The sequence below is a fragment of the Podarcis pityusensis genome (assembly GCF_964106645.2).
Source record: "Podarcis pityusensis genome assembly, chromosome: 1".
NCBI classification, from domain to species: domain Eukaryota; kingdom Metazoa; phylum Chordata; class Lepidosauria; order Squamata; family Lacertidae; genus Podarcis; species Podarcis pityusensis.
Genome location: NC_138028.1, coordinates 30,777,999 through 30,799,741, shown reverse-complemented (window position 1 = coordinate 30,799,741; position 21,743 = coordinate 30,777,999). Strand labels below are relative to the sequence as shown.

The 21,743-nt window shown below is 48.2% G+C and overlaps 1 protein-coding gene across 1 annotated transcript; it reads right to left on the bottom strand.

Annotated features, from left to right (window-relative positions):
• Nucleotides 1–753: 753 nt before the first annotated feature.
• TGFB3 (transforming growth factor beta 3) lies at nucleotides 754–20,896 on the bottom strand. Its single transcript, XM_080979359.1, is given in 8 exon segments — nucleotides 754–1,711; nucleotides 4,664–4,817; nucleotides 5,513–5,687; nucleotides 7,034–7,141; nucleotides 12,014–12,143; nucleotides 13,143–13,306; nucleotides 20,356–20,803; nucleotides 20,805–20,896. Coding segments are annotated over 8 exon segments (1,392 nt in total). The 5' UTR covers nucleotides 20,859–20,896; the 3' UTR covers nucleotides 754–1,552.
• Nucleotides 20,897–21,743: the final 847 nt, after the last annotated feature.

Here is a 21,743-nt window from a genome sequence, read left to right as displayed (position 1 = left end):
GGACCACAGTGAAGGGCAGAAGGTTAATCTCATTGGCAGGCGAGCTTGGTACTAAGCTGATGTAGATGGGAGACCACACACGAAAAAAGCAGAGGAGTGAGCATAAACAGCAGAGTCACGGCGATGGAGTGGGGCTTATGGTGGAAAAGGAGGAAATGCAAGCAAGGAGAACTGGATTACTGTAGATCAGTCACAGCCCCTCACTTAAGTATGTGAAAATGAAACATAAGTAGAAGGGCAAAGGACCAATAGGCACTGCAACAAGAGCAGAGTTGGCCCCCTTTTTATTGGCCTCATTCCTGAAAGAGGTCAATGGTAGAGCACATGGAACCAGTCCCAGGTTGAATTCCTGATCTCTCCACTTAAAACGATGTGGGATAGCACAGCTGCAAGAGACCCCTGCCAGAGACCTTGGAGAGCTGCTACCAGCCAGAGTCGGCAGTCCCAAACATAATAGGACAATGAAGAATAGCTTTGGTATAAAGCAGCTTCACAGGAGAACAAAATGCGGTTGAAGTAAACAGCGTCATTATCATGTTCATGGTAAAGTGATCTGACTAGTTCACTAAGAACCAAAATCAACCAAATGTTCATGGTAAGCTAAGCGACAACAAGCTCAAGTTCTATCTGCTATCCAATCCCTCAGACCACAGATCTATCAAGAACAGCAGGCTTTCAGAAAGCCAATTTTGGCAGTTCTGGTGCATCTACCCACTCCCCTCCTCTGACCAAGCAACTTGTTTGAACAGAAAATTCCCAATTCCAAAAAATATTTATTTATTTTCTTTACAATAGTTGAGGTTAATACTTCTTAATAAAACCTTGGCAGGTGTGGCCTGGGCCAGGTCCTTGTGCAAGAGATGCGCAGATTTCCTTACAATACCTTAGCCACCACAGCAAGTGCAGGATCCATTAGAGATTAAAGAATCCTGCATTTGCTGCCCACTCTTACCCAGAGGTAATCGAGCAGGGACTCCAGGAGGAGAGAAACTCTGTGAGAATTCACCATAGTCAAGAGGTCCTCTCTAAAGTGGTCGTTCTGAGAAGTTGGGACCACTGACTCCTGCACCCATTTGTAGGCAGAATAATTATGTCCATTATGTTCTGGTTCTAAGAAAATATTATGTTCCTTCATAAGGAAATCTTCATTATTCTGTAGGAAAGGCTGGGCTCGCAGAGAAGTCAACGGTGGGATAAGAAGTCCCATTGTTCCTGCCAAATGTCCACAGCTCTGCTAATCGTCTCCTCCTTCCATGAATTCTTCCTCATTTGCTTCTTTCTGTCTGTCCACTAAATGTTTAGCCGGTACGTGTGTCTTCTTCCCCAGCCTCCGTATTGCAAAAGTAACTCCCAAAGAAAAAGGCATGAAGGCAGAGAGGTGGGTGTTGTTGTTTTTTTAATTAAAGGTCTTCGAAGTGGGTAGATTGTCCTTGACTGCAGTGTAAGAAAAGCCAGATTACAGTACCTTCCTTCAAGTACTTCTTTCTTTTTGACCTGGGAGCAGAGAACGGATCGCTGCAATTTCTCGGCTGTGGTTGGCACTGGGTCCCTTTCAACTGCATTTGCAGGATTTCACCACCATATTGGAGAGCTGCTCAACTTTGGGGGTCCTTCCAACATAGTACAGGATGGTGAGCGGCTCCAGATCCTGAGGCACGCAGCAAGGGGAGGCGGATGCTTCAGGATTCAGTGTATTGTATAGGCCAAGTACCTGGAAAAGCAACCAGAAAAAACACACAAATCTGTTTAGGCCAAAACACAAATCGCCATCAGGCAGAAAACATGCTTCTCTTCAGTGATCTTAAACTGTGTAGCTTACCACACCCAGCTCCACCGCTAACATATTTAACAGCTTGTTAGGCAATTTGGTTATTAATTTGCAGCAGCTGAGTAAAGCCCAGCCTGAAGTAAGAAACACAAGTGCAGCCCTGTAGCCCTCAGACCTCGACTCTGCATTCAAATAAGCAAAGCCTGCTCTTTTAAAAACAAAAATCCCTGGGTGTAACCATCCTATGGCCCTGTTTGAATTTCAAGAAAAACAGCTGAAAAAAATCAACTTGCTTTGGCCAGCATCTCCAGATCATGCTGGATTTAATCCAGTCCCTCTCGGATATCTACATTCTCTCCCAGCTTTTTGAATCCTCTACCAATCCAATGAAGTCTCTCTCTGCTCCATCTCATATATTGCCAGAGAGAGAAAGAGGGAGTGCCAGATGAGAGCCCTGGGAGACTCTGACAGATTCTTCCGCCTCCTCCTTAGTCTTGGATCTGAACCACTCTTTTAAACATCTAACCTTAGAGCAGTGCTTCTCCCCAAAGGCTGCTGCTTTTCATGCAAGAGGGGTGTTGGTGATTTATGGGGGAAAGAGTCACAATCTGCTTTTATCCCTACTAAAAATGCCTCCCTAAATACTGAGGAGTCTGCCTTACTGTAAAAGAAGAACAATTTTCCTCAGGCTACAGAAGCCTGCCTAATGCTAACAATGATGGCACACGTTCCAGTCCTCAGCTTCTCCCTAAACCCTCATAAATCATTCCTTTAAGGTTTGAAATGACAAGGGTTGCGGAATCCCCTCTACTGGCTTCTCCATAATGGACACCTTTGACCATTTTTTCACAGCTTCATCATGCCGCTGGCACACCTGCATATAACTAGAATTTGACTAGTGAAGGGTTCTCTTCCTTCGGAAACAGGAGCCAAAGTCTGCCTTCACTCCTAATAAACAGATCCTCTCACACTGTGTGTGTCTTTCCTTAATTATATTTAAACCTTGCCCTGCCCTGTGGGCTCAGATCAGCTTATGGCAGCTTCATCTAGGTCATGTCTATCCCCATAGGGCTCACAACCTAAGTAATAGCGTTTTATTGAGCTGCGTTGGGGAAACTCTCACGATGCCCTCTCTCCATTATAAAGTCTTGCCCTTTCCACATGCTCTAGGAAATATCTCCCTTGAGACCATAGCACCATCTGTCAGGCACTGGTTTTCTGTCATTTTAGTCTGAGGTTATGACATAACATCAACTTCCTTTAAAATCTTGATGCTGCCAAGTATATTGCCAGAAAAACACTACCACTTCTTCCATAGGGTTCTCTTCTTTTTGGGTCATCGAGGAATGCAGGAAGCTGCCTATGCTGTACAGATGCCAACGCTGCTTGGCTGAGCAGCTGAAACCAGCCACAAGGGATAACATAGATCTCCTCTACAAAATGCCATAATCAGGAAATGCTTGCAGTGCTTAGAAATAAGTATCCCTGCAACTGGTCTATGGATTGTAGACTCTACTATGCCGCACAAGTTCAGGGACTTGTACCAGAATCATTGGGGGTGGGGAGTTTGTGGCCTGCACAGGTGAGAGCAAAGCTTAAAATATACAACATCTGACCTATCTCAGAAATCAGGATGGGTTTGGATGGAAGGATCCCACTGACTATTGTACGTCTTGCCCTTCGTTTCCTACTCTGTAGTTCCTACACATCCTGTACATTTGTTATGCATAGGGCTCCTTCCTCTCCTCTATTCCGTTCCCCACCCAAAATATTCCAGCTGGTACAGAAGTACGTTTATGGTAACTTGCATAATTCATCGCATTTCCAATACAGTGGAACTCTGGTTACGTACTTAATTCGTTCTGGAGGTCTGTTCTTAACTTGAAACTGTTCTTAACCTGAGGTACCACTTTAGCTAATGGGGCCTCCCACTGCTGCTGCGCTGCCGGAGCACGCTTTCTGTTCTCATCCTGAAGCAAAGTTCTTAACCCGAGGTACTATTTCTGGGTTAGTGGAGTCTGTAACCTGAAGCGTCTGTAACCCAAGGTACCACTGTATGAAGAGGACATGAGGAAACATGCCAGAGGCAGCCAGGTGTATTGAGCAGCACAAGTACTAGAATTTGACCAGTGAAATTCAATGCATGTGAGAAGAGCAGCCTCAACCAAGACACATCAACGATTATTCCCAAGTTCACTTCAAAGGTGCATCCATCCTACAGAAAGGCAACTACTGAGGCTGCCATTTGCCAAAGGCCTGAAAGTGAGTACAGAGCTGAGATGGTAGCTGAACCCAGGACTAAATCTAATTCTCACTCCATGTGAAACAGAATCCCTGGTTAGAATACCAATGGCTAGCAAACTACTCCACTCTAAACTTTGAATTACGTTATGAGAAGCCTAAATAGGTACTGATTCTGAGTGTCCACAGAGTACCTTTCCATCAGTCATGCCACACCAACATGAGGCAGATCAAAGTCTTGAGCATTATAAAACAAGAAAATAAAAAATAGCTCTAAGAATTAGAAAATGTCATTTCTCTATACAGATTTCCTTCACACTCACACCCCTAAGTTCTTCTACTGGCGACTTCTGCAGCTAAATGTATTGCTGTGCTTTCCTTTGAAACACATCAGCGAAGCCGGGGGTGGCGGTCTTGTCATCTGGGCAGCACAGGCCCTCCCTACACTCAGCCCAGGCTTGTGACCCAGTGAACTAACACAGCAGTTTGACTTCACCCATGGAGGCACACTCTATTGTCTCTTGAGACAGGCGGATGCCACCAGTTCCGTGAGCCTCTAGAAACTTTAATAACTATGATTTATTTATTTTTAAGTTGGGGGAGACAGATCTCCCAAATTCTAGGTTCCCTGCTAATATTAAGGAACTGATGTACCGTGCTGTGAGTTGTGTCTGCACTGCGGAGGTATGGGCAAGGTCCAGAGCAGAAGTTGGCGAAGTATCCCTTGGGTTCGTGGACCCATTTCCAGCCCAGGTCTTGCCGAAAGTCAATGTAGAGGCGACGCACACAGCAGTTTTCCTCCATGTTCCTGGAACAAAAGGGTTTGAAATGGAATCAAGGGCTTTGGAGAAACAGGGACTTCTTCTCTGCACCATAGTTTTCACTTGGTCTGGAAGCCCAAACAAGCAGTAGGCCAGACTAGTGACCTAGCAAGCTGGATTTGAAGTCTACCAGCTGAATATGGCAGCACAAATTAAGTTTTGCTGCCTGACTGGAATTGGTTAAATTTGTAACTACTCACCTAACAAGTCCATCAGTGAAAGTTCTGGGCAAGGACTTCCTATTGCACAATGGAGCACCCCCCCCCAAAAAAAAATGGCTCTGGGGGGCGGGTCAGGGGAACCACCAAAACAGCACATGGGGGAGGAGTGTGGGTCCTTTGATCAGGCAGGCTGAAATGCCAAGAGGAGGATCAGAAGCGTGTGACCCTGAATTCCTATTTCACCAAAACTGAGGGAAACATTGCAAGCCACTGAGCTCCGCATGTGCAAAGCAGGAAATGCGAAACTCAAAGGCATCCCTCATTGTCAGGCACAATATTTGACTGAACCAGCCATCCCTGCTTTGCATCGGGCTTCCAGAACGTTTCCCCATCACACTGCAAGCATGGAATCAAAATAAAAACTAGCCAATTGCCAGCCTTGCAGCTGCAGAGCAATCAGGTGGAGCCACAGTTAACCCCAGGGGTGAGGTGGAAGGGAAGGAGAGGGATCCATCGCTTACCTAAAGCAGTAATTGGTGTCGAGCGCCCTTTTCTTCCTCTGGCTTCTCAGGGCGGGGCTCCCAAGTCGGTGGGGGGGCAGCATCATCAGGATCAAGTGGGGGTTGTGCAGGTCCTTCTGCTTCTTCAAGCTCCCCAAGTCCCCACGCCCCACGTGGCTGTCCTCACTCTCAATGCCTGGAAGGGGAAGGGGAAGGGCATTAGCAAAACCGCACGGCCACTCTAGAGCTGAAGCGGAAAATGCTGGAATCCATGGAGGATGTTTAACAGGAGGGCAGCTTGGGAAACTCTCCAGCAGCCTGGCCCCTGTGAGGTTCCTCTGTAAGGACTGCAGCCAGCCTTGCCAGGAGAAACGAGGTTTCCTCTTAGCCTGAAACCAAGTGTTGTGGGTCATTTGCTTTATAATTTGTAAACTGGTGGTGGGGCCATTAATATGCTCCTCTTGTTACTGGTTTCAGTCTCAAGAAAGGCCGAGGAAGATTAATGGCTTAAGGAAGATGTCAGATGACTGGAACTGTGCAGCAAAAGGAATATCCAGGATGTGGAGCCTGTGGGTATCGTGGCCACAGCCCAGGGCCCAATGCCAGGCAGCTGCTAATGTTGAACCTAACTCAGCCGCTGGCTGCCTGTGCCACCTCAGGCAGGATGCCCAAATTCTTCATGCCCACATCATGACAGCTGGAAACTAGAGTCAAACCAAGAACGCAGCAGAACCAAGTTTTCCAGAGAGACTTTAACTTCAGCAATGCATCTGCTTCGCACACCTTTATGCAACAAGATATATATGCAGTGGTGGACCTGCATTTTGGGGGCCCTGAAACCTGAATTGTCATGGGGGCCCCTTCACAACCAGCAACCAAGAGGTGGGGGTAACCACTGTTATCTTCTTCACTGGGGTTGTACCACGACAGATTACCACGCCTTGACAACGTCTGTGTGGCTGACTCTTAAAACATTGGGACTGTTGAAATATATACAAAAAACAAACAACCTAATCCATTTAAGTCATGCGACTCAAATTGGGTCTTACTAGACCTAAATTTTTTAAGGAATGTAGACTACGGTTGCTTTTGGAGCCCCTCCAAAATGAGGGGCCCTAAAGCTTAGGCTTCAGTAGTTTCATAGTAGATCCACCCTTGAATATATCCCTTCACTTTAGCATTCTGTGCCAGTTTCTCTGTCATGGCCTTTCCCCAAAGAGTCCTGGGAACTGTTGTTTGGGGGAGGTGCTTAGAATTCTGTTAAAAGTGCCTAGCATCCCTCACAAAACTACAGTTCCCAAGATTCCCCACAGAAAGGAGATTACTATCAAACCCATGCATTTGTGAGGTACGTGTGCCTCCACACTTCTGAGGTACTCCCTGCCCCCCTATGACAACCCCTACACAGGTTTATCGTGAAGAAACACAGCAAAACCCACACAGAAACAATGTTTTAAAAACACTCCGATGCAGATGGGATAATGATTCATTTCTCCTGGTGGCCCATTTCGCTGCTTCCCCCTCCAGTCTCTCCCCTGTCACCTTTGAACTTGATCTCCAGCACCTCATGCAAGTTCTCCAGGATGTCGCCATTGGACTGGAAGGTGTTACATGGGCAGTGGATGCTGATCTCTAGTCCCAGGTTAGATTCTGTTTGGAGAGAAATAATTCATGAGAACTAGCAACTTAATGTCCCTGCAATCCAAACAGTTCTTTGGCAATTCCATTTCCTTTGTCCCACCAATGTTTAATTTCTTTGGGGACAACAGCACTGACATTCTCCTGTGTTGCTGCAAATGGGGGTGGAGTTTTACATGCAGTGAATATAGACTTTCTGCCCAAAGTGGCGGCTCATGATGCATTTTCCTATCCTGCTCCATGTTGAACAGTTGAAGTCACCTCATGTCCTGACATCATCCAGGTTCCTCACCTTTGCTCCCCAACATTGGCTGCCAGTGGCAGGAATAGGAAAATGCATAATGTAATGACATTAAGACAGGGAAGATGCTATGGAGAGAGACTGGGGGCAGGTAAGCAGACCCGGGTTGCTCTTTGGCAGCAATCTCGAAAGCCTTCTAGGGATGGCGGAGAAATTTGATTCTAGCTGCATTCACATGGCAGTTTATTCCATTTTTGCAACTTTCCCCTAACTTTTAAGTTCTGCATTATATCTGAGCTTCCACACCACATAAAATCCACTGCTAGAACTATAGTGGAATATAGTGCAAGTTTAGTGCTCATATCTATATAATTTCCTTCCAGAAAACAAAAATCAGTCTGCAAATTTTATGGAAATGAGTGCTAAACTTGCACTATATTCCATTATAGTTTTGCCATGTTTCACTATAGTTCCAGAAGTGGTTTTTGTATCATGTGAAAGCTCAAATATAATGTGGAAATTAACAGCTAGGGAAGCAACATATAAATGCAATAAATGACTGTGTGAATGCAGCTTCGGTTTGCATTTAAAGCCAAACCTACTAAATTTGCACTTTCTGAAACAGTACAAAACAGCTTCAAAATGCATGCCTCTCCAAATGCAGTTTTCGCAACAAATAATATATGCAAAAGTGCATGTACTAGGATAAAGTATGCTTGAAAATACATAAATTAGTGAACATAATGTTCAAAACAGCATTATATTAGACATAATGGCTTTGGGGGAAAGTGTGTATTAGGCAAAACTGCATACAAATGTGTGGCTATTAGGAGAAATGCCCACTCACATGGTAATAGATTTTCATGAGATTTTCATTTTAAAAAATACGTATATGGAGATGTGGAGAACTGAAATTAATACTGGAAAAATGAGAAACCGATAGAAAGCAACACTTAGTGATCCACCGATCCCTAGCAGTTCCACTTTGATGCTGTTTCAAGTTCCACTGAGATTTTGGGTGGTCACGTCCTTTTGAATTTGTATGAGTCCATCCATTTAAGCAGGATTTTCCTGAATTATGTTCATAATAAGATTTATAGCCCAATCAGAAAACACACAAAAGAGAGGACTCTTGAAACTCAAGGCTCCAGACCTATGATAATTTGGTGAGAGAAATCCCACAGAACTTATTTCTAAGTAAATATGAACAGCATTCGGCTGCACAACTCTCCTGTCCTTGTCTTTATATAAATGGTTGAGACTAACAAGAAAGCTTCTTTTTGGAATTCTGTACCGCAAGTCAGAAATCCCACAAAAACAAAACAACCACAAAACCCTAAATGCTGCAACTGGGATCTTTGTTGGGAACAGTAACACAGGTTCATCCGTTTTACATATGTAATTTCGACCTTGAATTTGCCTTGCATTGTCATGGCATTTAAAAGCTCTGGCAAGGGGTGGGGGAAAGAAGCAGTAACCAACAAATACTGTGCAAGTGGACATTGCTAGCTGCAGTCAGAGGAATTGTCTAAGGCTCTCGAGGATCAAGCTAGAAGCAGCCATTGGATCTCAGCACCTGTTTAATCTTCCCAGCTGGTGGCAGCTGCTGAATCCCACATCTTGAATTCTATAGCTGCTGGCATTTCTCCTGATATTCTCTGATGAGTGCCGAGCCCTGCACCAACTGTTATATTGCACAAGCCGCAAAGCCCTGGGTAAGGTACCTGCTGCTTGTATCTCCAAGCGTCACCTACATCAAAAGCTGTGCGACATGCATGCTACTAGTCAGATTAACAGCTTTGCACTACCAATAGTTCAGTCCCTGGACTCTGGCCAAGAAAAATCTAAGAAGCGTAAAATTGACTTCTCCTCCTAGAATTTATTGCCTGCATACCAGCTTTGACTGGCATCCAGATACGACTGTACCTGCAAGGACAGGCCAACTATGAATCAATATTCTTGCCTCAAGATGCCCTCATGCCCAGCAGCTTCTTGTGCTGAACAGAAGCAAATTTCTTGCCAATTCCTCTAAGACAGTGTAGACATCGACTTGATGCGTGTGCATTTGGGTTCACTATGGGGTGACAGATTCAGTGGCATAGTGTGGGGGGTGCGGGGGGGGGCCGGCCGCACCGGGCGCAACATCTGGGGGGGGGGGGCGCTCAAACTCGCAGCTCTCTGCCCCTACCTGGCTCACTCACTCTCTCTCAGCGCTGTCACAGATTTTGCAAAAATTTCGCTATTGTCACACGGATCCTCCTCCTAGCCAATCAGGAAGTGGGATAATCTAGTGGAAGAGACTCGAGTGCTAAAATCCACGGGTTAGGGGGCGCAAATTACTTGCCTTGCCCCGGGTGCTGACAACCCACACTACGCCACTGGACAGATTTAGCCCAATATCGTAGCTGACCATTGGTGCACCCCCTTACATGAGTTCCACCTTCGTAAGGGTGTGTCGGTGCAACACATGTGTGCTCACATGTGTGCATGTAGACTAGAGCATGGCCTCTACATGCTAAATCTGAAAATGGAAGAGTTACAGCGGTGGTGGTACGTCAATGGTGAAGCCTGCCAATGGTGACATCTGACAGGATCTCTGCTTCAGGCTCTTATTTTTTCTAAAATAGTATGTCCCCCAACTTTCCAGAACATTGTTGATTTAAAAACAAAAAAAAAAAACATCCATCATGTCACAAAAACATGGCAGCTACCAGTGAGGGCTTGCATTTTTTTTAAACCCACAGTGCCCTGGAACGACAGAACTTCAAAGGCACGGCATTTTGAGAAAACTAAGATGGGAAATGCAGAGGGGCCATTCAATGGCACTTTGCCAAGACCCCCTCACAACCCTGGCACAGCTCTGAGGGACTTGTGGTACCACTGAATCAGTGGCACTGACTTACTGGCAGTCTCATCCCAGCCACCTGCACCTGCAGTCGGGATACCAGTTGCCCATGAGACCTTTGGGGCTGGGTTCCCCCACCCATCTGACCTTTCCAACTTTCCTTGGGCTAGTTTGGTCTACGCTCTGTGCAATTTGAGTGAGGCACTGGGGAGCAGTGTCAAGCAACAGAGTTGTCAGTGGCTTGGTGAGAACAGCCACAGAAGCAGCGGGGGACCACTCTCAACTTACAAGTATGGGCCTCCCTTACAAGTTAGTTGCCTTTATTTTCTGTAGCATGGACAGGATTTCTCCCTCTGATTTTGGCTTTTCAGTCTGTTTATCTAAGAACTGGAGCAGGTTAATGAACTACTTGAGAAATGGACAAAATTATCGACCGGCGAACTCTCTGGACAGCACTATTACTTAGGATGATGGAAATCCAGTGAAGTGCTTTGCTCCAAAGCATACTTCCCCCAGAGAAGTTAATTACTCATATATCTGAAGCTGCTGGGAAATCTGTCAGAATGCTTACATCCTCACAAAATAGAATGAACCGATGACAGTTATTACTGGTTAAATTTAGACTCTTTTGTTTAGATTACAGATGCTGTAGTCACTGAGTGAGCATAATGAATCAAAATGGTGATTTGCATGTCTGAATGGCTTGTAGAGCTGTTGGACTAGAACTGGAAAAACTCGGGTTCAAATGCCCACTCAGCCACCAAGTCAATAGGTAACCTTCGGCTGACTATTCCCTCTCAATCTAACTTACCTCACAGGGATAAAGAAGAAAGATGTGAGGATAAAGAAGGAAGTTTATGGTACCCAGAGCCCCTTAGAGGAGTGGGGAGGTCGAAATAAATATGACTGGGTGCCACAGATATCATGTCAAGCGCAATGCCTTTCTCTGAGGTCAATATCCTCTTTTTAGCTCTCCCTATTTTGATTCGTATTCCCTTTCCTTGATTAATTGCAAATATGTACTGTATTACTTGTTATAATTTACATTACTTATTATTTGAGATATTTATATACCGCTAAACTTCACAAAGCCATTTACATCAAATTATTATTAAATTGGGACACGGGTGGCACTGTAGGTTAAACCACAGAGCCTAGGACTTGCTGATCAGAAGGTTGGCGGTTCGAATCCCTGCGACGGGGTGAGCTCCTGTTGCTCGGTCCCTGCTCCTGCCAACCTAGTAGTTTGAAAGCACATCAAAGTGCAAGTAGATAAATAGAGACCGCTCCAGCGGGAAGGTAAACGGCATTTCCGTGCGCTGCTCTGGTTCGCCAGAAGCGGCTTAGTTATGCTGGCCACATGACCCGGAAGCTGTCTGCGGACAAACGCCGGCTCCCTCGGCCAATAAAGCGAGATGAGCGCCGCAACCCCAGAGTCGGTCACGACTGGACCTAATGATCAGGGGTCCCTTTACCTTTACCTTTTTATTATTAAATTAACAATAATAATTATACAACAAAAACAAAAATGGGAAATAAATCTTGTCTGAAAGCTTATTTCTTCTGCAGCTTGCCTCCCCCTCGGGGCAAAATATAACATCTTGCCTTCATTTTGTTGGGGGAGACAGACAGAGGGTCAGGAAACTCAAAAATAAAAATGGACAGTGGAAACAGTTTAAACATTGTGCTGTGAATGGCAAGTAGTTCACTCTCGGTGACGAGTTATTGACGGACATGTCTGCGTGACCACCTGATCCAGACAAAGAGGATCCCTGAACCTCCTTCCTGCTGCACTCACCTCTATGCAAAAGCCATTCTCGCACTGTGTCCGTGACATCGAAGGACAGCCACTCAGGGGAGCCGCGCGTCATCACATTCCGGCCACTGAGGTAGCGCTGCTTTGCAATGTGCTCATCAGGCTTCAGGATCTGCATGGGGAGGAGACACGCAAGACCCCCTGCTCAGTTCAGCAACAGCAGCAAGTGTGTCTTGCCAAACTAGAACGGACTAGGACAATCCTCTCCATACAAACATTTGCACGCTTCCTGTGTGTTACCGATTTGCTGGGTACGATGGCGCTGAAGCCCAAGAACGCATCAAAATAGTTGCTGCTCAATGCAGAGGAGAATCCCTTCAAGTTCTGTACATGCTTTAGACAGGAAGAAGTGAAAATATACAGGAGAACACACGAGGATTGACCGGGTGTGATGAAATGCAACAAGGAGGCCAGTCAGAAACTGAAGGCTGATCTGCTGCACAACAGCTAGGCAAGCGGCAGCTAATCGGATGGAAAACGGCTGGAAAATTCCACATGTGCTGCCTCCTTGCGCATGGGCCAGCTGGTCCTGTGCCACTGCTTACAGGATTCTGCTTCCAGCATGTCACCACAAATACTGGGAAAGCAATGCTGGCAAAGAAGGTACTAAAGGGCCAACTATGCATTGTACAGGCAACTCCCCATTTATGCGAGGGTTACATTCCAGGATGATGGGAACTGTAGTCCAAAAACAGCCGGAGACCCAAGTTTGGGAAACCCTGAGTCCTAATGTATGTAAGGAAATAATGGAGCATTGGAACATATACAATGCTCCAATGCTCTATTATTTCTTTAAATACATCAGGCTATTCCCTGAAGTACAGCAGTGTTTGCTTTAAATGCAGGAGTTAAATCAGATGTAGAAAACAAATGGGAAAATGGGAGGAGGAAGGAGAGATCATTTACAAAACGCTCCCCTAATGCTACAGCTTTGCACATTTCTTCCCCTCCCACATTTCTTCTTTGGGTGCAGAATATTGTAACACCATTAAGAGAAATAACATTAAATGGTGTTTAATAACAGAGGATTGCAGTGTTAGCATTTATGTTTTGGGGGGAGACAGGGCGGCAACTAGGCACTTCACTCTGCCCCAACATTAACCTTGATCACCTGAAAGAGTTCAATACGCTGCTCTGTGCGTTTTGAACTGAGGTTTGGCACTCGCAGGACCCGAAACTCAGCCCGGAAGAGGTTGGTGCTGTTCTTCTCTGCCGAAGACACGTTGAAACGGAACAGGTTGGAAGTTACGCCTTTGGGGCAGTAAGTCAGTTCATCTAAGAGAAAAAGAAGGAACCGAAATAACCTATTAGCCAGGATGGTCCACAATCCAACAGATGAGAGGATCTCAGGCTCATAAATTCAGCACTTGGTGACAGCGTTATTAATAGCTGAGACAGGATCTAGCTGCACCTTGATTCTTCTCCCTAAACTGTAGACACTTGCATAGGAGAAAAATCCCCATTGCTTCCAGCATTGTCATGGTAGACAGTCATTTTGCCATGCTGGCCTGAAGGAATCAGTGGTAGCTGATGCCAGGGGAGGGGACCTACTGCTGGTGGAGTCAATGACAGGCAGAGCCAACTCATTCTCATTTTATTACCACCCCCTTGCCTGCTGGTTCTGCCTGGGCAAGACGGAGACTGAGCAGGAGGAAACTGACAGCCAGGGCCACCTCCTGTAGGCAAATGGGGGCAGGCTGCGTTTGGTGGCACAGTGCCCTGCTCACTCTAAAGGACCAGCCTCCGCTGCAAGGAATAAACCATGGGTAGGCAAACTAAGGCCCGGGGGCCGGAAATGGCCCAATCGCCTTCTAAATCCGGCCCGCGGACAGTTTGGGAATCAGCATGTTTTTACATGAGTAGAATGTGTCCTTTTATTTAAAATGCATCTCTGGGTTATTTGTGGGGCCTGCCTGGTGTTTTTACATGAGTAAATTGTGTGCTTTTATTTAAAATGCATCTCTGGGTTATTTCTGGGGCATAGAAATTCGTTCATTTTTTTTTCAAAATATAGTCCGGCCCCCCGCAAGGTCTGAGGGACAGTGAACTGGCCCCCTGCTGAAAAAGTTTGCTGACCCCTGTAAACCAACAAACCATATGTTAACTTCAAGAACTTTGCTGAATTACAATGCACTGAATTACAATGGCTCAATAAAACGTATCATTTCGCCCATAGCTATGTTCCTGGCAGTAGCTCAGGGGTATGGATGATCTCAGTGTCTCATGGAAGAATCACTTGGATACACGTAACAAAGGCGAGGTGAATGCACCAACACAGTCTCCAATAGGCACTTGACCACCCAAGTTCACTACCAAACTGGAAGAGGAAACAGGGACACCCAATAAGAAGACAGTGGTTTCTACAGGCTTGGGGGATTCCCTAGGTATGCGTGAATATATATAGTTGTACATATGGCACAGGATCGCCATTACTTTGGAAATGCAACTCTTTCACACTCTTATATGCTTACAGCCACAAACCCTGTTGCAGAACCAATAAAGCCACAGCAAACATGCTTAGGGCATCACGTGTGAAATGGTCCCATGTAGTCACCAAGTCACAGGTAGTGAGGAAGGTAGCTGTGGCTTCTACTGAGCTGCGGTTCCTGTAAGTGGATTAACAATTCTCGGCATCAAGGAACGAAGAAGCCCTGTGTCCCAAGCACACAACAGTCACTACTAAAACACTGGTTGCATTTTAGTTTTCTCTTTCTCTTTTATACTGCACATTCGTTTCTTTAAACCCATTCCATTCCCAATGCTCGGGACAAGCAACAATTGTAAAACTTATAATGGATAGATGTTTACATGCATAGGAAAGCAGGAGTGAAAAACCTGGAGTTTTTTTTGGGGGGGTAATCTGTCAAGGACCACATGCTGGTGGGAGACAAGGCTGTGGGCAGGATCAGAGCCAAAAGTGGGTGGGGAAACTCCTTCCCTTCCTCCCACCTTCCCTCCTCTCCCTCCCTCCCTCTCTCATTCCTGCCCATCCAGCTTCTGGGGGATGGCTAGATTGTTTGCAAACAGCCACATGAATTTGGGCAGAGGCTAAAGGCTGCAGGTTGCCTGTTCCTGTAGTAAAAGATGGCCAGTTGCACCCTGGTCACCAAAGTCAGACTGGAATATAGACCAGGGGAAGGCTGGGCGGGGTCCTTAGTTCACACATATACAGAGGCGGCTTCCCCAGAGGCAGACAGCTGTGGTGTTCTCAGCTGCTTCTGACAAGCATGCCTGGCCCTTTGGGAAGCCTGCCACGCTGGGGCTAAACATGGACCGCAGCCACCCGTTCTCTCTTTGCGATGCACTACTGTCCCAGGGATGAAATGCTGGAGAGGCAGGGCATGTTTGTGTGGATGTGTGGGGAACTTCCTCTTTTATCACCATCTGGAACGAGGATGTGAGGCTGCTCCTAAAATATCGGGTCTGCTTTCCTATCAGAGCTTAAGCTCTCCTCCTCCTGCTATCTCACTTCCCCTGCTGGACCGAAGTCCTGGAACAGGACAAATACTTGCGAGGTATCTGGTGGATGGTTTGGAGCCAGAACAGTTTCCTGTGTGTGTAAGCTCAGATTTGCCTGTATCAATCCTGAAACCCTCCATGGAATAAGGCTCTCCCCGCTTCCTGAGGGAGAAAGACGGGGAGGAGATTGGCTTTGGCTCCGCATTCATTCTGAATCACCACCTGGCAGAGGGACAGAGCCATGGGAAAGTTGAACATCAGCCACTTCTCTTTTTTTAAGACATGGGACCAAATCCGTTGCTCAGGCAAGTGGCTGGAGCACCACAGATTTCTGCAAGGCAGATCCCTGCTAAATTTCATCCCCATCTTCCTCGCTGTGATCTAAGTTCAGCGGCGTCTCTTGGGATGAAGACAACTTGGTCCCAAAGGACCAACAGAGGAGACGCCTTTGCCCATGGAGTCTGTGGCTCAGCTGTTATCACTGTATTGTGGAGATACACAATTACAGACTGAGCACATACCTGCCCAGTAGGCTAAAGCCATTCTGCCAGAGCAACCCAGTTCCACCTGGCGGCACCTCTCTACCAGCTTCTTCTGAGTCTCGCCACCCCTTCCACCTTTGTCTTGGCCTATGCTTTCTCTCTCTACACCCAAGTACACTGCCCTAGCATTTTGAATAGGCTCACCTTGGGCCAACCACCTTTCCATGTCTCACTTTGACTAATCTGCTTCCTCCTTTCGTCTAGGTAGCACTCTCCACTGGCTTTAATCTACATGAGCACCAGCACAGCTGTACGGCAGGGAGAAGCCCAGCAGCTGCCATGTTTCCTCTTGCAGCAAGTGAGGGGGGCATATCTATTACAAAAGGATCTTGACAACCTCGCCTCCATTTCCCCAGCTTCTTCGTAGTGATTTATGGGTTCCAACTTCCTATTTATGGCAAGTCTAACTTTAATCAAGAGCATCTTGGGGCAATGGCATGGTCCTTCTGCATCAGATGTGTGGAGCCAGTGGACATCCAGATCTTGATGGGTTACAATCCTCTCATTGCCCCCAACTACTGGCCATGCTGCTTGGTGTGATGGGAGCTGGAATCCAACAGGATCTGCCGGGTCATAGGCTCCCATTCACCATAAATGTAGATCCATTATTAATGGCTATTGACACCTCTCTTTCCCTCATCCATTTAGATGAGTTATTCTGACTTTTAAGAAAAATCATTACATTAATCATGTAACTTTTATGCAGGGCTTTGGTCAAATGAATATTAGGAACCACTCACTTCCACAAATGAATCTAGCTGCATTGGCACCTTAATACCTTATTCCAGCATGAAACAACAGGACTGGTTCACATGTTGTTGTTTTTTGCAGTCGTTATACCCAAATACTTGTGGGAATGTAATGTGCGAATACGTTACTGTATATTCCTGAATGACTTCCCTACCAGTATGCAGGTAGATAGAACAGAGGAGACACTATGTGCCCTTGCACTAGATCACATTTCAAGCAGTTACCTCTAAAGTTTCCATTCGGTTTTGGGCGCAAGGATTTCCCTGGACCCATTCACAACAGCTATATGTTCCCAAATTGTTTTCAGAAGAATCATTCAGAGAACTGATCCTGAAACTGGAGTGTGCAAATTGGCTCTGGGCTTGGAATTTACATCACCAAGAAGAGGCAGGACCCACTGAGCTAAATACAGAAGTGGGTTAATGGAGCGAGAAGGACCTGCCGAAATCTGCTTCACAGCTGGCGGGAAAGTTACCGCTTCCTAACATTTTGTTCAGGACATTGTAGTTTGGTTGCTTTCAACGGCTGGATCTTCCTCAAGTCTTCTGTTTCCCCTACCTCATGTAATCTGGCTCTGTACACAAACAGAATAACAGAACCAGGTTTTAAATCAGCAGGGTTGGTTTGCTTTCATAGGAGAAACAGAGAGCGCTGAGATGAGTTTTACCCTCTTGTCAGATGTTGAAAGCATTTTGGGGTCCTGACTGCTCTTCCCTGGAGAGTTGATGTGGAGCAGCTGGATCAACTGTCAGGGTGTTTAAGATGTGTGCTTCCACCTACTGCCTGCTCTACCAGTGTATTTGAAAATAATGTTGAAGATTACAAAACTCCAGCCAGTCTCCAGCGACCCTTCTAAATGAAACCAAATCTAGGTAGGCGCTGCCCCTCTGGAACTTCTCACTGTTCTGGGAAGCTGGGCAAGAATAACAACACAGATGATGGTTGGCTGTCATCGCAGCGCTGGCATTGCAACAGCAGCGCTAAGAAAAGCTGATACCTCCTGACGTGACTCCACATCTGCATAGGCTCAGCCTCTAGGGCTCCACATCGCCACCCCTCCGTGTGAGAAGACACAGATGCACAACATCTGCTTAGCATCTGCATCTTTGTGGTGCCTCCTCAGCACCTTCCTTTTCCCTGCCACTGATAAAGAGGATCTGGCTGCTCTGCTGTGCTTCCTTCCTGTTAGTAGCTCAGCGACCATCTCCTCTGCATCGGGAAGAGGCTGCCCGGTTACTCCAGCTTTTTCCACCTCCTTTTCCTCATCCTCCACGCTTCCCCTCGGCTTGCTCTCTGGGCTGCCCCCAGTTCTTCTTAGACTCCATTTGGAGACTTGGGGTAGCATCCAACCAAAAAAGATCCTACTTCTTCACCACCACATGCCCTCAACACAGGGAGAGGAGAGGTGGGGGAATTTAGTTTCTGCAGTCAAAAGTCCATGCACTAGCCTGCATCTATTTTGTTGGATGCTGGCTTTGGTTCCCCTCTTGAAAAGGAAAGTGTGTAGGTTCACATGGAAGTGGCTCCTCACATGGTTTGGCCACTTCCACCATGCTAACACAAACCCTCTTTGTTGAGGTGGGGATAGCGCTGGCTGGCAAAGCTGGGATTGCTCAAACTGTGTGGGGAGCCACTTTGTAAAAATGGTTTCCTGCCTGGAAAGACATCCACACCGTTTTGTTTTTGTGCAAAGCTCCTGCGTTACTCAGGTCATGCGACCACAGTGGTGTGTGTTGGGGCGGTGGACGGAGTGGATCTGAGCCAAAGGGCTTCAGTGGCTGAACAATTTCCCCTTACATTCCCCTTACGGCTGCAAATCCAAGTGTGGGTTGAAGAGTTGTGGCTATGCCTGATCATGCCCACCCCGCTTCGCCACATGCCAAACATAACCCAGATCCACTCAACTCGGCTTACCTCACTATGCCTAGTGTTCATGTATGCGTGCATGTACCCCACAAGGAAGGACTCTTGCCCAGTATTTGTGGTGACCGCTACTCACATATGGAACATTTTAATGTATCTGCTCAGCCCTTCAAGGATACGTTTGGCTTCCAAGCCTCATAACGCCTTTTCTCTCCCAATCCTGAAGTACATCCCTCCCCGCTCTCCCTTTCAGTCTCTCTTTTCCCACTTCCCTCCACCCCTCCTACTTTAGTTTTCTAGACATTGGCTCGGTTTCCTGTTCGTTGGCTGGATTTGGGGCTGATGTTATTCCAAGACACTGAGAGCTGGCTCAGCTCTGGCTTGCCCTGGTGCCAACGCTGCTCAGGATTCTTCACCTGCTGGGAGGGGGCAGTTCCACAGCAAGTGCCTGCCTTCCATAGCTCAGGGTTTCAAAGCAAGTTAGCCTTCTGCCAGCCTCTTCCTGGGGTGCATTTACTCAGTTGCAAGGCTCGCTTTCTTCAATGGGACTTGCTCCCAAAGTGTGCACAACATCGGAGCCTGCCTCTGAGCCACATTTCCACAGCTCCTCCAACCTCTTCACATTGATCAACATCCTGAAAGATACTCCTGCCATCCTCCTCCGGTTGCTGCCTTCGGCACCCCTCCCTCAACAGCACTTGGCCACATCCTTCTTCCCACCCCCAAACCGCTCTGCTGTAATTCAAGAGCCCACGAGGACACCTAATGGCAGCAAAAGGAAACATGGCTTTTGCCAGGATCTCACAGCCCCCAGATGATTGGAAAACCTGCCTATGCACTCAAAGCGTTTGCCAAGATTCCAGGCCCAGTTTTGAAAAGTGTTTACTGCGGGTGCAAAAATCATGGATACATATGAACAAAAGTCAATGTACAGAGAGCGCACAGCTTACATGTAAATCGGCCAGACCCACACTTCCGTACATCTGCCACAAATTCACAGCCAGATGCATTTCATTCTCTCACTCAAATGCTTCCCCCCACTTCAACCTGGACACACAAACATTCCTTCCTGACTCATGGCTGCTTAGGATATACGGGTGCATCCAAAACATACACTGGCAACACGCACAAGTCTTTGCAAAGACAGACAGTGCATCTAATGCTAGATTAGCTGAATAGCCGATATGTGTGCAAGGATACTACTTGCAACAGCACATCTGCCTTGGCATACACTCACAGCACATGCACTGCAGTCAGTGGTGCAATGGGCAGTTGTTGCCAACCACTTGGTTGGACAGGATTCTGCATCCCAGAGAAAAGGCATTTCAGCTGCCAAGGCACTGCCTTCCTGATTTCAGCCGCTCAGGCAGAGAAATTCTCTCCATCCCTGCAACCTGGAATTCCCAGGCATTTATGAGAATCAGAATAATCCAGGGAACCAAGCCTTGGGTCTTCAAACCTGGGTTCAAATCCCAGTTTACCCATGTAACCGTACCACTCTGCCTCAACTTTCCATCCCTACAATGAACTTAAGAGTAACCCAAGTCAGATGTGCTCTCCCAATCCTCTCCCCACCATGGAGCTTTTAGTTGCCTAGAAACATCTTTTCCAAGCTACCTGGGCAGCCTCCGAGGATCTGATTTTCCGCTGCGAATCTTAGGCACCCCCCCCCCAACAAAAGCCCTTTCGGGGACAGGATTCGGGACTTACTGTGCTCCGGGAAGCCCTGGATCATGTCAAACTTGTGGATCTCCTTGGCGTAGTACTCAGACTCGGTGTGGTCCTGGGAGCAGCTCTCCTCCTTCTCCTCCTCCATCTCTTCCAGGAGCTCCCGGGTGCTGTTATACAGAGCCAGGATCTGGTAGGGCACGTGGCTCGGCCCCACAGTCTCCGGGGGGCTGGTGAGGCGCAACTTGCTCAGGATCTGGCCCCGGATGGCCTCCACCCTCTTCTTCTTGATGTGCTCCAGGTCCAGCGTCGTGCAGGAGGACAGCGACAGGCTGACGGTGGCCAAGCTCAGCAGGGAGAGGAGCAGCAGAGCCCTGTGCAAGTGCATCTTCAGGCGCGGTGACGGCAGGGAGCGGGGAGAGGAGGAGGAAGCGGCAGCAGCGGCGGCGGCGGGACGCCCCCTCGGCGGAGAGCGCGCGCGCGCAAAAGGGCGCCGCCGACGAGGCGGATCCTGCAGGCTGGCGGCGCTCGGCGAGAAGGTGCATGAAGGAACTCCCCGGCCGCGGGAGCGAGGGGGGACTTCTAGGAAGAAGCGCGGGCGGCACTAAGGCAACAGGAGCGGGAGGAGGAGGAGGAGGAGGGAGCGGATCGGCGCCTCGCCCTGCCGGGGTCCCTCTCCATGAGTCCGAAGGCGCACAGCGGCCGTCGAGGGGGCTCCAACCGCCGCGCCCGCGCGCCCCCGCTGCTCCGCGGGCTCACAATTACGCGGCGCTGCGCGGCTCCGGAGCCAGGAGCCCTGGAGGCGCAGCCGGGAGCGCACGTGTCGGGCGGGCCTGGGAGCGCACTTGCGGCGGCCGGCGCGCCCCGCTCATGCCTCCCGCTTGGTCGCCATTCCCCCGGCAGGCGGGCCGAAGCGGAGGCGCTTCACGAGCTGCGCCTCGGCTTCATTGGCGGCGTCGAGGGAGGGAGAGACCCGCGGGCGCTGGCTGGGCTGGTTGCCGGCCGCCTGCCTGCCTGCGTCTCTCTCCGCCGTCTCCAGGTGCCAGGCGGCCGTCTCCTTCCCCTTAGTCCGCCTCGCCCCTCCTCCCCACGGCTCCCCTCGAGCTCGACGGGGCTCCCCGGCGCCGAGCCCCCTTCGCGTCTCTCTCTCTCACTCTCGCGCCCCCTGTCCCGCCGCCGCCGCCTCCTCCTCTTCCTTTGCGCGCCCTCACAACACACACTGCCTCTCTCTGCTCCTCTCGCCTGAAATTTTATACCTCCCTCCCATGACGTCTCTGGGACGGGCAAAGGGGGAGCGAGCGAGCGAGGGAGCTCTCCCAGCCCAGCCTGCGCGTCCAGCACACTTCTAATGTGTTAAACAGGCGCGTCCTGTGGAAAGGCCCGCGGGGGGGGGGGGATACATGCACACAGGCACATTGACGCCCACGTCC